The sequence below is a fragment of the Hippocampus guttulatus genome, chromosome 20 (assembly GCF_054856545.1).
Source record: "Hippocampus guttulatus isolate MCC_2025c chromosome 20, RoL_Hgut_1.0, whole genome shotgun sequence".
Classification (NCBI taxonomy): Eukaryota; Metazoa; Chordata; class Actinopteri; order Syngnathiformes; family Syngnathidae; genus Hippocampus; species Hippocampus guttulatus.
This window is the reverse complement of record NC_141280.1, coordinates 9,052,071-9,067,579: the sequence shown is the minus strand read 5'-3', so window position 1 is coordinate 9,067,579 and position 15,509 is coordinate 9,052,071. Positions and strand designations below refer to the sequence as shown.

At 42.7% G+C, this 15,509-nt stretch overlaps 1 protein-coding gene across 10 annotated transcripts; it reads right to left on the bottom strand.

Annotated features, from left to right (window-relative positions):
• Positions 1 to 116: 116 nt before the first annotated feature.
• Positions 117 to 13,366, bottom strand: LOC147187929 (cap-specific mRNA (nucleoside-2'-O-)-methyltransferase 1-like). 10 transcript variants are annotated; one of them, XR_015097587.1, is made up of 27 exons: positions 13,225 to 13,251; positions 11,280 to 11,402; positions 10,119 to 10,220; positions 9,898 to 10,046; positions 9,249 to 9,407; positions 8,800 to 8,892; positions 8,626 to 8,697; positions 8,338 to 8,432; positions 8,187 to 8,259; positions 7,915 to 8,113; positions 7,001 to 7,119; positions 6,720 to 6,816; positions 5,882 to 6,014; positions 5,620 to 5,799; positions 4,587 to 4,643; positions 4,429 to 4,486; positions 4,283 to 4,351; positions 4,075 to 4,206; positions 3,833 to 3,958; positions 3,648 to 3,739; positions 2,942 to 3,010; positions 2,626 to 2,673; positions 2,406 to 2,518; positions 2,181 to 2,289; positions 1,787 to 2,098; positions 1,574 to 1,670; positions 117 to 1,492 (listed from the first exon to the last, which is right to left on the bottom strand). XR_015097587.1 is itself a non-coding variant. In XM_086099897.1 (25 exons), exons 2-25 carry the CDS (start codon positions 11,284 to 11,286, stop codon positions 1,963 to 1,965), a joined length of 2,487 nt encoding a protein of 828 aa, XP_085956023.1. In that variant the 5' UTR covers positions 11,287 to 11,328; positions 13,225 to 13,350; the 3' UTR covers positions 1,104 to 1,962. The 10 variants fall into 10 exon arrangements, 8 of the variants coding, with proteins under 8 accessions (XP_085956023.1, XP_085956022.1, XP_085956025.1 ...); XR_015097586.1 differs by having other exon boundaries at positions 1,574 to 2,098; XM_086099897.1 differs by having other exon boundaries at positions 1,104 to 2,098; positions 11,280 to 11,328; positions 13,225 to 13,350.
• Positions 13,367 to 15,509: the final 2,143 nt, after the last annotated feature.

Below are 15,509 nucleotides of genomic sequence, written 5' to 3'. Positions count from 1 at the left end.
GATATTTGTTACTTCTTTTTTGAAAATAATTAATTCACATTTTCAATGCAAAATATATGAGAATTAAAACAACCAACTTTGTAAAATGTTATCCACGACCACTTGTGACAAGAGTACACAGTAGGTCATAAATGCATTTTATTTATTTACATACATCTCTAATTGGAAACATTTAAAAAATGGAAGGTGAACAAAAAAATGTCAAGACAGAGAGTCACATTGTTATTGTGTTGAAGAAAAGTTCCAAATGTTACAATGTCTCGACATGGGTGGGTCTTCAAAATGTCCGTGAACAGTCTCGGACGGGTTCTAAAAGGTTTGCGTACATTATGTCGTCGATTGTCACAACCTCAGTCTCACAGAAAACCCATGCATTATTATTATCTATTTAAAGCGTTTTTAAGCAATTCTTTGGCGAGATAAACAGAGTTGATCATTTTTTAAGTGTCTCTTTGACTTTTGTTGGAATTGTAAAGTTGAAATGAATTCTTAGCTGTTCAGTGGCTGTTTTGTCATATTAATTTGTTATCGTTGTTGATTTTACCAGGGAATAGATTCTCAGTAAGACACTGTCGAATGAATGTACTGTACAGTATTTGTTTGTTGTTACCTGTGGCCCTTTCAGATTAAAGTGATATTTCTAACCCACCTATTTTGTGATGCAGAAACCGATTGTGCTTGGGTTAATGAGCCAAGATTTTAACCAATTATCCCCTTTCAGGAACAGCGTTTAGTAGGGTGGACAGCTACTCACCTATTTGCTCTTATATTCATTCATCAACCACTACAATGGACCTTTATGTGTGTCACCATTCAGGCCACCATCTTTTATTTCTTTAACCATTTGACCTTTTCTAAGATAGTGAGGCTTATTTCTCCCAAGTGAAGTTACAATTTATGGTATTGTTTTAAATAGGTTATTTGAGACGATTTGACCTATCAGGAAAACAGACACCCACCGTGTAAAAATCACTTCCTGCACAAATGCGAGACTCCACTGGCTGAGCAAACCACCTTTCAAAATAAGGGCGAATCCTCCGACGTCAAGAAACCGGTTGTTCTTGTTCGTTTCACACTTAAAACCAGTCTTTCTAAAAACAGAATTGATTGATTGGCTTTATTTAACCTGCCACTTTTATTTCCTTTTTTTTTTTTTAAAGGAACATCACGCTCTTCAAGCGACGTGAGGGACGGTCATAAAAAAATGAACAACTTGATGAATGAACAAGAAAAAAAAGATCAAATAAATTCCTATGAGTCATCTTTACAGCGTTGCCTTTGTTGCTGTCAACTGTTTTCAAGACTATATAGTGTACCTGATTATTGTCAGCGCTGACGTGATGAGAAAAAAACGAAAAATAGACAAATCGGAGCATGACATCTTTGCGGTGGTTCTTCAGCTCTGTTATGTAAAAATTGACCAAATGTCACCACAATGAATACCAAACAGCTCCTGAAATTGTGTTGATGGGGAAAATTGGTGTTGGGAAACCTATGGCCCACAAAATAAAAAAAGTTCTTTGTTGAACCAGGTAACGAACGTAATAGAAAACAGTTTATTTACAATACCAACCTGGGAACAATTTCGGGTTGTCTTGCTCAAGGACCCTGACGGCAGATAGTTGGAATTCACTGGATGAGCCACTCTACTGACTGAGGGACAAGCCACCCTGTGTTCAAGCAAATGTTATCACAAGCTCAAAATATGTTGCCCTACAAGTGCTCCATAATCACACACAGCTCTTAGGTTGAGAAACTTGGAAGTCGATAAACTTGTACGGCTCACCCTTGTGGATGAAAGTTGTATCGTTTTTCATCATGCATTTAGTCTGGTCCTTGGAGGACTTTATACTAACGGAAATGGCTGCTTGAGAAAGTGAGACAGTATATTTGCAATACAGGTATTTAAAAAAAAAAAAAGCCCTAGAGTGTTTCCCAAATGTCCTGCCACCGAGCGACGGGTCACAGCTGGTGGTTGTGGTGAATGAATGCGAGCACGTCATCTTTGGACAGCTTGTCGTGGTCCACACGCGTCTGAGAGTCGTGCACGATGACGCCGTCCTCCCACGCCCAGAAAAGACGCTCGGTGTGGCACGTGCTGTCAACACACACAAGCCAGCTGCCAACAACCAAAAAAAAAAAACGATAGCGAGATAATAGTGGAGGTGGGCGGAACATACTGGAACGGGGATGCGGCATCGGCTGGTGTGTCATAGAAGGACTCCTTGGTGGCCTTGTTATAGAAGTACTTCCTGTTTGAGTTTTTACTGTAGGCCATCATCCATGGCTCTAAAAAGACAGTAGAAGATGGATTAACGGAGGTCTACACACAAATGAACCCCCCCCCCCACCCAATATGATGATTGGCTTTTTTTTTCTCAAGGTCCTTTTCGCGCGACGCGCACCGTTGGTGGTCTTGATGATGTAGAGCCCGGTGGGAAGGAAGTGTCGGTCATCTCGGCCGGTGTAAGACAGACGGGGGACTCCGCCGGAACTCTTAGTCACCTTCATTTCCAATCTGATAACATTAAAAATAAATAAATAAATAAATAAACATCGATCACGAACTATGCTTTGAGTTCAAAGATTGAACCTCAAAGATCTTCATAATAAAAGCGGCCGTACCGTAAAAAAATCTTCTCCATTTCCTCCAGCCTGTAAACTTCCTTCACCCTGTATGGAAACCGACAATCGATAGTCAACTCGAGCACCATGACAATTCGCATGCGCCAATCTTTTGTGTGTATTAAAGCAGAAAAATGGGACTTTACAATCCAAAACACTATTTCCCATAGGAAGTTATGAAAATCCAAATAATCCGTTCCAGACACGCCAAATGAGGTTCACAATACGGTTTTATGTGTCGCGAAAGGGTAACGCTATAGAAAGTGAATAGACGGGAATTTGAAGTTGCTAGTTGAGACAGAGGAACACAAGGCACCTGATGGGGTTCATGTCCGGCCTGCTGGGCTTGGCCACCGCCTTCACGAACTTCTCGGCCATCTCGATCCTGCGTGCAAAGTCCACAGTTCAGGACAAAAACGTATGAGGTTAATTGACGATGTGTCTCTCCATTGCTAACATATTATGTGGTGCAAGGGAAAATAGCATTTTGAAGGGAATAAGAAAAAGAGTGAAAAAGAAAAAAAAAGTTATCGGCCAAAAAAAAAAAAAGTAAATATTAGGAGATAAAACTATCTTTACGAAAAAAGGACAAAAAGTTACGATATGTTCCATTCATAAAATCAGAATATCACATGAAAATACCGCACGTAAAGTCTAGCGTTACGTCATCAGTGCAAACATTCAGAGGAGAAATAAATAAATAAACAACATTTCATTTTTATTCTTATTTTAAACCCAATTTTTTTTAAGGCTTTTTAGAATATTTTGTTCTCGGGTGCTTTTTTTAAATTTTAGACAAGCCTTTCTGTCCATCTTAAAAACATTTTTCTTTTTTTGGGGGTGGGGGGGGGGTGAGGGGGGGCTGGTTTACTGCGTCGACTGTTTAACAGTAACTGTCGGTTTTCATACGTCCGATTTTGAATTGACGGCACTTTGTATGCAGCTGCGGCTGCTTTTCAGGTACTCGAGTAATAAAGCTGAACCGAGTTCGGCAATGAGATGGACGAAATGCTTTTGCGTACCGCTTGTTGAAGTGCTGATCTCGGACATCGGTGCCATTCAGAATGAGCGCGTCCATCACGTGCACCGCGTTGATTCGCCGCTGCGCTTTGCCCTGCGAATGACGATGCGCGTTCACAACACGGCGCCGCAAGAGTTGTCGGCCAAGCGGTCGGTGGGGGGGGGGGGGGGGGGGGACGGCGCTCACCTCGCCCTTCAGCTCCTGCACGATTTCCACACTCAGCAGGGAGTCTCTCGGGAGCTCCAGCTTGAAGCTCTCCAGCTTCTGCCAGCGGAGCGGCATCTTTCCGTCCCACGTGTAAATCTGAGACTTCTGCGCGGGAGGGCAGGGAACACGGAGGCGGGTTTGTCTCCAATATTTCAATTTTCAGGTGGTAAAATGATCACATTTTCCCTTGTGCCATTGATTTTGAGTGCGTGCACACTCACGCCGAGCGTTAAAAGGAAGATCTGCTCCCTGCCTCCCACGATGCAACGGTGGTCCAGGACGTGACGCAGCTTATCAAGCGTGCCGGAGTTGAGCGGCGTGAGGTTGCTTTTGAACGACTCCACGTCAGGATTCTGGAGCACAAAAAGTTGCCGTTAAAACCCACGTCAAATAAGGAACGGAGAATTTTAGAATCGCACCTCAACTGACCTTGACCAGTTCGTAGAATTTGGACCACGGGTCCGAGGACGTCGGCGTGACCCTGGCCTTGTCGGGCACCTGGGAGCAGATGCAGAACACGTGAAGGCGCCGGGGGGGCTACGTGACAGGGACTTAAGAGCTCATGGCCGACTCACCCCCCACAGACTGAGACATTGCTTGCGTATGTCGGCTTGCCTGGACTCGGCGAGCGTCCTGCGGGCGCCGACACAATCAGTTGCACACACACACACACACACACACGAGCCAAACGGGAGCGCGCGTGATGTCCGTCGGTGCGCCCGAAGCTACTCACGAGTCTAAAACGAAGGCGTGGATCTTCGCCAGGGCTTTGATCTGGACGGCGCAGAGGCTGTGGAGACAAAATGCCGCCGTTGCAGTGGTGAGTCCAGTAAAAAAAAAAGTCAAATAAGTCGGCGGCAAAAAATAGCTTGACGCCAAATTTGCAGATCCAACTGATTTTTCAATTATGTTAATCAACATTTGCATTTTGGTACCAAGAAAGTTTCAATGGTGATGGTGCTGAATCTGAGGATGACATTGGTTGTTCTGAATTGGCTCAAATTTTTGAAAAAAATCACTCAAAACGTGCTAAGAATACAAAAGTTATGACATTGGTATTGTCTTTGTCCACACAGCGTTGTTTTCTTTTCATTTTTGATGCCATATTGTGAAAGACTGGCGAGCCTGATCGCAGAGAGCCTTCTTCAAGCCAAACAGGTTTCATGTGAAAACCGAAGCCAAACTTCAGAAAATGACGCCATCTCAGCAGTAAACAAATATCAAAACATGTGACGTCAAAGCACCAACACCAATTTTAGTAATGATCAAAGTACATTATTTATTAATCAATGAATTGTCCAAAATATTGATCTATCAAAAACTAGAGCCCATTCATGTTTGGACTCAATAGCTCAAAATGACCTAAAAACCATGAAAATATCTTTGGCACTCCAAAAACTTTTTTGTTTGTTTGTTCAGTTGGCCAACACTATTCGATGGAATAATCGATAGGATCATCGATTATAAAACGATTCAATAGTGACAGCCCGATATGTGATATGACCAAAAGTCACATGTTTGCCGCATTCATTTTTCAAAAATTGTTGGATAATAAAAAAATCTGTAATTGTAACTTGTACTCATATTTAGTAGGAATATGTTAACTCATTCACTCCCAAAGACGTTTTTAAACGTCTTTTCAGACTTGGTCTAGAATTGGCTGGTACTGAATGAGTTAATAGTCTTCTTTGCTTTGCTCTCGTTTATAAAAACCATCACATCGGATTCCAAATGAACAAATCCGAAGGAGGCCTTTGAGATCGCACCTCTCATTGCAGTTGACCATGAAGTGGAAGAAGTCGACGTCCTCTTTGATGACGCTGAGGGGAACCACGTCCGTCACGTCCATGTCGGTGTCCCGCAGCTGCTTGAGTTTCAGATTGACTCGGAACATGTACTCTCTGACGGCCTCCGAGCCTGGCTTTAAACCTCGGCACACCATGTACCTGCCAAGACATCGGCGCTAGCAACGTCAGAACAGCAAATATCAGGATAGGGGGGGGAAAAAGAAAAAATCCAGCAGCGCACCTCTCGGAGTTGGCGGGCCGACTGGTCACGGGTTTGAAGAGTGTGACGCGGTCGAAGCAGAGGTACAGGAGGTAGACCAAACCCACGCTGAAAGGAGTGAAGAGGTCAAAGGTCTTGCAGACAAAATGGCCGCCTGGAATAGAAAGCGAACAAATGTTTAATTCTAAAAAAATAAATAAAAAATAAGGAAAGCACTATCAAAAAATATGAAATGATGACAGGAAATAAATGGGTTTTTATGAAGTTACGTTTAGACTAAGTCATGTGTTGGATGTGTGTCTTGGAGGGGCGTGGCCAAGTGAGTGACATCAGGAGTGCCAACGGCAACTCTTTGCGGGCGTTCACATTTTGTGCGTCGGCCACATGTGAGACCACAAAGGCTTGTTCACGTCGGTGCAAGCTTGCCCATATTTGGAAGTAAAGGGCTTTTCACACTGGTTGGTTTATTGATGTTCACACTCTGAAATCACTCTGCCGGCCCCTCTCCTATTGGACGGGCCATTTTCAAGTTGGGCCTCTCATAAATCAAGGTATAACTTTAATCCTTATTATGGATGCAACTAACGATTATTTTAATGATTGATTCATCAGATTAAAAAAACAAATTTAATTCCCATGTCACTATTTCAAAATTGACAGTTGTAGAAATTTCAAAATGTCTCATTTCAATTATAAATTGACCAAAGAGGCAATAAAATTACAATTATTTACATTTTTTTTTGCAAATGATTTTTTTTCTTTTCCAAATATTTCTGATCTCATTTACAATTAATTACCGATAGTCAACGCTGCTAAAAAGCGAGTGAGTGAGTGACTCAACAACGGGGGCTGATCGGACCTGTCCTGAGTGTCGAGAGAGCGGCGAGGAACTGGCAGAGCAGCAGCTGTTTGGTCAGAATCTCCTGAAGGTTCTCCTGGCCTTCCACGGAGAAACCCTGGGGTCACAAAAACAAAATAATAAGCCAGTTTTTTTTTCTCCTTTCCCCATTGACAACGGAGACCAGAAAGAACAAATGACACATGGATTATTCACACTCTCATTCCCAAGGACGGACATTAATAAACTGGACACATTTTTTGGAAGATGGGAGGAAGTCCGAGTGTGACCGCAACTCTCACCCCGTCCGCCATGAGGAAGTGCAGCCCCCTCCCCTCGGTGCTATCCAGCACAAAATTCCGGAAGGCCGTCACATTCTCCGGCCGGGTGATGTCGCCATCGCCGTCCACGCCTCCTTCACCTGGGAAACATAAACACGTAGGGAAATCAACAGTGGAGCGGTCAGAATGATTTACTCTTTGCCTACTTCCCTGAGCCGACGGACACAGAAGGATTTTCCAAATCTTAAATTTATTTCTGAGGATGATAAATACATTATTATCACTCTCCCTTATATGAAAACTATTTTCACGCCGAGACTCAAAGGGTCATAACGCCACGACTATTGATGCTAATCGTGGACATGTCGATGGCCTGTTAGCAACCAACTAGCGGAGGCATTTCAAGTTCAGTTGACTGAAATGCACAACTTGTAATTCTTTGTTTTATGTTTAGTTTGACAGCAAACTTCCTCCGGGCATCAAACGGCTTTTGAGGAGAACTGTGACCAGATTTTTCGGATGAAAAGACACACTTAAAATCCTTGAATTTTCTCAAAAATAAACAGTGCGCCTCAGGTATTGATTCTGGTTCTGTTCTTTGACCGCAAATCAATTTTACGTGGTACATGACGCTGACAAAATGTTTTTGTATGTAGTAAATCCACATTTGTTCGCAACGACAGGGTGTCGGCTTTTCACCGTCTTTAATTCAAATTCCTTCCGATTTACTCCAACGTTCGCATCCTCATTCTTATCCGTATCTGATCTCTTGCAGTTGTACATCTTTTCGTCAAACCAGAACTAGAACCACTTCCTGCTTTTGTGTCTAAGAATCATGGGAAATATATTCCTCTTAGCGCAAGCCGTTTATATATTTGTGCTATGCAGGATAACTAAGGAATGAGTCCACTTGGGTGTGGAGCAGCTCAAGGTACCATAGTAAGGCTCAAACAGCTCGCTGGGCGCGGCGTAGAAGTCCTCCAATTTGAAGTCGCACGGCCCCTTCAGCGTCATGCCGAAGCCTTTGGCGTGCCAGCGTCTCCTCCACAGGATGTACTCGGAAAAGCCGCCGGGCCCGGCGCACACGTCGCCGAAGTACAAAAGCTCGTTGCCATTGTCATGGGTCAGAGGCTTCTACGCCAGACAGGAGGAAGTGACGTCAATGTGAAGTGAACAAACGCGGTCGCGATTCCGAGCGCGCACTCACCCCGTCTGAAGATTTTGGGTCGGTGAACATGCGGTCGAAGCAGTGGTCGATGTTGGCCATTTTCATCGCTGCTCTAAATACGGCGAACGTGACAATGTTAGCATGATGTCACCGGCACGCCACGCAAATCCCGCCCGGTCGCATTCAGCACCTGTTGAGGAAGATTCCTCCTCGGATGGTCTCGTAAGGGTTGGAACGAGTGCGCGCTCTCCTCATCTCCTCGCTGTCCAGGTCGTCAAACACCGTCTATAGCGCAGCAGCGATACCATTTTTCTGGTATTTTTACGAGATGCACTTGGATTGGATATACACTACATGGCTTGAGTCACGCAATTCAGAATTTTTTGTAAGAAGAAAAATAACACATCGAATGATATCATTTCGCTCGATCAATTCCGGGGGAACACCCAAAAAGTCGAAGCTACAACTGACATCTCACCTTGCACCTGAGGAGCGTGTGCAGGAGGTCTTCGGTGCAAAACTCAGTTTCGTCTTCAATCTTCAGTTTTCTCTGTGGAACAAAAAGTATGTCAAAAAACAAAAAAAGGAAAAATTTGGTGTAGATGGAGAATAATTTAAAAAAATATTTAAAATAGCACAGGTCAGTACTTACTGGCCCCACTGCCATCCAGTCCCTCAACTCATCTGCATCAGGAATTTCTGTGGTGCATTCTGGGAACCAGTCCACTTTCTCTGTAGCGCTGGGCTGGAAACACATACACAGACACACAAGAATGGAAATTCACCGATAAATGATCAGGAAAAAAAACATGTTTTTACATTGACTGACGAACATTCTTCAGTATAAAAATAAAAGTGTAAAGGAGGTTAACGAATGCAGAATACGTTTTAAAAAGTTCAACCACTCACGTTTTGAAAACACTTGAGACACATAATGCAGTCAAAAAATGTGCTGGCAAGCATTTCCATGTTAACTATTAGCCATTATGTTTTATGTAACATGCTAGCATCTTTTCATTGGCAAATTCCGGTTCTACGGGTATCACCACACGTTTCCTTTCATCTCCTTCTCTTTTACACGACAAACTTTGGGAGTGCTACCTCGGGTTCATCCCGCCAGTCGACATTGAGCTCCCCCTGGAAGCCCTGCAGCGTGAGGCCGAGACCACGCCTCCCTCGTTGGGTCGACGCCTCCACAATCTCCTTACGGCCCTGGCCGAACTTGCCCAGACCCTCGCCCTCGCGAAAGCCCATCTTGGCCTGCAAAAAAAACAAACAAAAAAAACTCTTGCATCATACTTATGGAGGCAGAGTTACATCAAATACATGTTCTGTCCATGTCTGGATTTATACACACTTTACCAGGTCCGATTGAAGCACTTTTTAAACAGTCCTTCAGTTTTCTCATGTATGTAACTTCGATCCTGATTTTTCTCATTAATGTGTAATTGTTTTAAATAACCTTTAATCAGATTAAGCGTTACTGTTGAAATTACTAAACTACTCTACAAATAAAGTTGAGCTGAGTTGAGTACAAGTGCATTTGAAAACAAAACATACGCATAAGACTTTAATATGCTTGATAAACACTAGTTTTCACTTAAAGTCTTCTTTTTGCATCTAGGGTTGTTGTGACATTTCCAATCACTAGATCCAATCGTCTTCAAAAATAATGCCCTCATAAAAGAGCATCATGACACATTCCACTTTCTTGATAATCTCATGTTGTATAAAGTGTCCTCAACGTTACCATGAGCTTCTGCGACACGCTGTTGTACATGGAGAATTTGGAGCCCTGCGGGGGCGAGTCTGCATCCTTGGCATGGACAGATATGGACGGCATGGAGAATCCCGCTCTGGGCTCTTCCTGATCGCTGAGCGACTCATTCTGGCTGGAGTCTGGAAAGGAGAGCTGATGTAAACGGCTAAGTCAATGACGAGGGCTTGGCCATACAGATGAATATTGCCTGCCTTGTCTCGACAATCTGGATTCTTCATCTGAGCTGCTATCATCACGGTGCCGCTTTGCGGCCAGAACGGGAACAGCGTCGACTTTTCTCTTCATCATGGCTGCTGTAGAACATGCAGCAAGGAGAAAGGCGTCTTGTTTTAGCTCAATAGAAACTCAATTTATGATCATACAATATAGCGACACAATTCACTCAACCAGACACCAATGGGTAATAATGCATCAGTTTACACAAAATTAATGTTATTAAACACTAACATAAAACGACTGGAAGTAATGGCAAGCAAGCAATACGCCTCCAGTATGTGTCAGTGTCATGTAAAATAAATCACCGTTTAAGACTGGAGCCAGATCCTGCGACGTTACAATTGCACACGCCACAAGCTAAGAACACGGGAGAATGTCATGCGTCTTGTTTGTATAGTTACGCGTGGACGTTCAAAAAGTAAACCACACTTCTGCGAGGCGCGTTTCGGCATTCACTGGAAAACGAAACTGCGTAACTTGAGTTGTTCACCGACATAGCAGCGACAGACGGCTAACTTTTACCGATTCAGGCATAAAGGCGTCACTTCCTCAGCGATAGAATGTCAACTCCATTCGGCCTTCAATATTCCCGTGTTTTAGGGAGGAACAATTACAGCGTTTTCGTGATAGTTAATTCAAAAATCGGTTGATATTTTACATGGAAATCCAAAGTGGCTTTATTTATTTATTTTCGACGGGGTCCTTATAATCTAGACAGGCGCGGGATGATGACGTTGAGGCACGTCATAGCTGCCTGCATTTTAAACCCCAAACGGATCCCAGCCATCTTTGTCCTGATTAATAGTCATACAATAACAAACTCGGCTTTATGAACATTTCCGCAACTTGTAAATATTTAAGAGAATTTTGTTCATGTCTCCTTTTACTTGGACAATATTTATTGGCGTTGTACATTTTAGGAAATTATGAAACGCTTTATTCGAGCACCCTCATTACAATGTGAAAGTTTAGGTTACGAACACTTGAAGAAAAAACGAAACCTGCATTTTCCTCACATTAAAAATAACAATCTAACACGTCTTGCTTGAATTTTTTCACGACACGTTGTCTTTGCCAAGCGATTAGCATAAGTGTGCTCTTGCATGTGTTCTGGATTGGACGACAGTAAGCCTTACTTGGCATCCAAATCGGGGAATCCTGAGGTCTCTTTCAAAACATCACACACTGCCGAAAAAAAGATGTGAACATTTTCTAAACCGTCATGCTGCTGCTCCTTCTATTGTGCATGTGTAGGTCACCTGGGGGAAATATAAGACTGAAATGAAGATGAGGATGGAGTTGGTTTTAGCACATCATGAAGCTGCAGCAATATCAGTAATTCTTTGCAGTGGATAAATAATACATGTTTGTGAGCATTGTTGCAATATCGTACATGTACTGCTAAAATACGTATTAAAATATCAGTTACTTCAAGGGTTACGACACAGTGACGCGGATGAAATTCGTTAGTCGGTCTATGCGATTTCCCATTAAGATAGCTGACTTGTGTGATTGTTTTAAAAATATGTATAATTCAGTTTTTTGTTTAATTTGACATCTAAGTGTATATGCTGAGTAGACACTTTCCCGTGCCACAGTGCGTTGCATTTCCTGGTCTATGGTTATCGCCACACTGTCGTCACCAGTATATATCGGTCCGCTATGTGAACGTCACCACTGCATTGATTGTGTAATTTTGTGGCTCCTTTAGGACCATCTCTCCCAGGTGCATTAAATCCAGCACATCTCCAGAGGTAGGCCTAATCCTCCTTTGACACCTTTGCACACACAAACGCTCCATCAGTGCCACGCATGTGAGCGGCTTATGCAATAGTGGCACCGCTTTATATATATACGGCCCGTCTGCTGGGCATGTGTTTGTCGGCGCAAATGTGAGACAAGGCGGCGAAGCGAGTGTGTCGTTTGGACACGGGGGGGACTCGCAACCCAAATCTGGAGACGGCCTAAGGGACAGGCATAGCAGGCCCCTTGGTGTCGCCAAGCCGAGTCTCAGGAGAGGGCTTGTGTGCCTGTTAAAAGCAAGAAAGGACCACAGCAAGCATGTTTTTCTTCCGCATCCCTCGACTGACCCCTGGATACATTCGATACCTCCAGGTGCGTATCCTTGAAGAGCTGGACGTGATCAGTCTTGAAGTGGAAATGTGTTTGAATTGAAATAGGCAGTCTCTTATAATCAGGAAGATAAACAGGAATGAATGTTAGGCTTTGGTAGTCATCTGGTTTACGGAGCCAAGTGGGGAGTTCAGAACTTTAATTATATTTGTTCAACTGATTTAATTAATCCTGTGCAAGAGAAACTCAAGGGAAATTTCTTAAATGTTAAGGGGGGAAAAAAAATCCAGATAAACAGAAATTTTAGGCCTTTGATGGTAGAGATCAAGGATGGGCAACTGGCCGCGCACACACCGAGTGGCCCCTTGATTAAAATAAACCAACAAACATTGATAAACATTCAAAAAACAGAGTGCAAAATGGCTAAATTCAACATATAAAAAAGTGTGACAAAAAGGTGGTAGGGTAGGACTGCAAATGTGCAACACCGCAGGTGTTGAACTGTGACTATGCAGGGTGAACTGTAGTTTTAAGTTGTAATATTATCAGTCACCAGTAGATGGCACAGATGGCAGTTGTGGTTACACTGAATCTTATCTTGCTCTACATGAGTAGGCAAAATAGTTTTGAGTGAATGTGGAATGATGTGCAGGACAAACAGATTTTTGTGAGAAAAAAATGTTCTTGCATTTCATGTTGGTTTCTTGCTGAGCAGTTTTGTGTCAAAAATTCACAGGATGTGGTTATTTTGTCGTTTCCTCCAAACCCTTTGATATTGGGTTCAGGTAGTGGATCTTTTATACACGCACCGAATAAAAAAGTATGATCAAAATTGAAATATCTTGAGAGTACATATTTTGCCCATGTGTAAAATTTTTGTCATACCTCTGATTAGGAAGTACGTGGTACGAGATCATGTAGTACGAGATGTGAGTGGTACGATGGCCACCTCTGTATCACTGATGGAAAATTGTGTCCAGCCCAGCTATAGTGCTTCACGTGACCCACCTGCTCTCTCTTTCAGACCCAGGCGGCCCAGACTGTCCTGCAGAGCCGGGATGGTCCCGCGATGCCCCGCCTGGCGTTCCTGCTGGGATTCATGGGGGTGGGCGTGTCCGGATACAGCTCCCGCCAACTGACGCTGCACTGCAAGCCCGCCAGTCGTCTCTTCAGATAAACATGATGGACGGACAACCTCGGCATACACACAATGGAACGCGAGCGTTAACGACAGCACCGGCACCAGGTTTTGCTGGGTTTGTAGTCTGTGAAAAATTATTGGAGGCACAATAAAAACTTAACTAGCTAGCAGGCACATTATCATAAACTAAAACGGTCACTTGTCGCTAGGCAGAATATGTGCGAAGCCCCAAAGCCCAGTTTTAAATATTGTTAGAGACAAAACCCGAAAGCAAAACTGCCTCTGCTTTAGGATCTTCTGCAACAGTTCAAACGATTTCAACCTGACGCGAATATCACGTTTCATTTTAGAATCGAATGAAAACGCAAAACCACTGTGACACCCGCCGGGGCACTGCCCAGATTGCCCCTAATGCAAATTTGACCGTTGTGAATTATGTCTGCTTTCATGACAAAATCTAATCGTTGTGTTTGTTGTAGTTACGAGCAGAATTTGTGCAAAAACAAAACAAGAAAAAAATCACTCAACCTATCTTACTGCTTACTTTGCACTTGTGTGTGTTTGTGCACACAAACCTGCACATGACGTTGCACATATCACTTTGGTTTGCTGGAAGAAATTAGTAGAAGGCCGACTGCTATTAGCTTGAGTCGGACAGGGTGACTAAGCGAAAATTCACCCGGATGCCACCCAGCGTGCACGCCAACAAGATGAGTAGAAAGTGTTTGAACGTGTTCTTGTTTTCTGTAGGACGTGGCAGTGTGTGAATGTATCCGTGGCGAAGCGTGTAAATGAAAACTTTGAGCCGAGATTAGCAGAGAAGGAGGTCGGGGAGATCCTCTTAGCAAGCATCTTTTTTAAGGGCAGCTTACATGCGACGTTAGAGGTCACTGACCCTGAAATGGAGACGAGCCCTCCTGTGACATAGCAAAATTGAAATTAAAATGTGTGACTGTAATTGGATAATCGAAAAACGTTGCTGTGGAATTTTAGGAAATATTCCTTAAAAAAATACATTATCTTGGGAAAACGAAGAATTTGATGGGAAATAAGAAAATATTGTGCAGAACATTTCAAAGTAACCTGTGCAAAAGTAAAAAGCATGTCAAAGGTTTTTTTTTGCCCCCCCACACCACAGCTCCATCTGCTGGTTTGGGAGGGGCATTAACTCACTTGCCCCAATGCAAAATTCCCAGATTGACAGATTTTTGTGGGGACTTGATGATTAAAAAAATACACGTCTATTTGTCAAAATGATATTACATATTCTGTTATAATAATTTTGAAACTTAACACCATCTTCGAATCATTCAAAAATTCACCATATGGTGATTTATTGAATGTTGTTCATTTTTGGTTAGGTACAAAAAAATGCTCAATTTTTTTAGTACATTTTCCGACTACATCCCCTTGAGAAACGCTTGTTTGCAAACATTAGCGCATTGTCCTAAGCACGTTTGTTATTGTGCATATTTTGACTAGTGTGGTGCTGTGATGTGATGACTGTGACAAGAATGTCCATGTAGTATTTGGCAGTATGGTTGTATTGTGCCGTGAATGGTGATAAGTTGACACATTTATCTATGTGTTGAAAGGCCGATAAGAAACAAAGAGAAATATGTGACTAGGTGGCATTTAGTTTACGTGTGAAAAGATATGAACGAGCAAAACGACGAAAGGAGTTTTGGGACCAAGGCGAATGCCGAAAAATAGAAAACAAGATACAAGTGGAACATTTCTATACTTTTCAGATTAACGTCATGATTTGAACGACATCATGTTGAAAATACCTAAAAAGATGAATTTGTCTTAAGATGATGACCCCCCCCCCTCAAAATGTTATGACTTTATTGTCGAAAAAAAATGAGTTAATGTCATGAATTATTTTTTGGGTGTCCCTAATACTCCAAAAAGTTGTTTTGGTACAACATGAGATGCTTCCATTTGCATTTTTTTTTTGCCCAGCATAATGCAATTTTTTCAATTCATGGTACATGAATATTTACAGTATTAGCTGTGAATGTAAAAAAAAAAAGTCATTTAAAGAAATAAAATAAGCCGCCCCAATGCAAACTTGTTGTTTCCCTTGGAAACGTGAACCCAACCCACTCACATGATTTTTTTTTTTATTCCTGGGGAGGGTGGTGGTGGT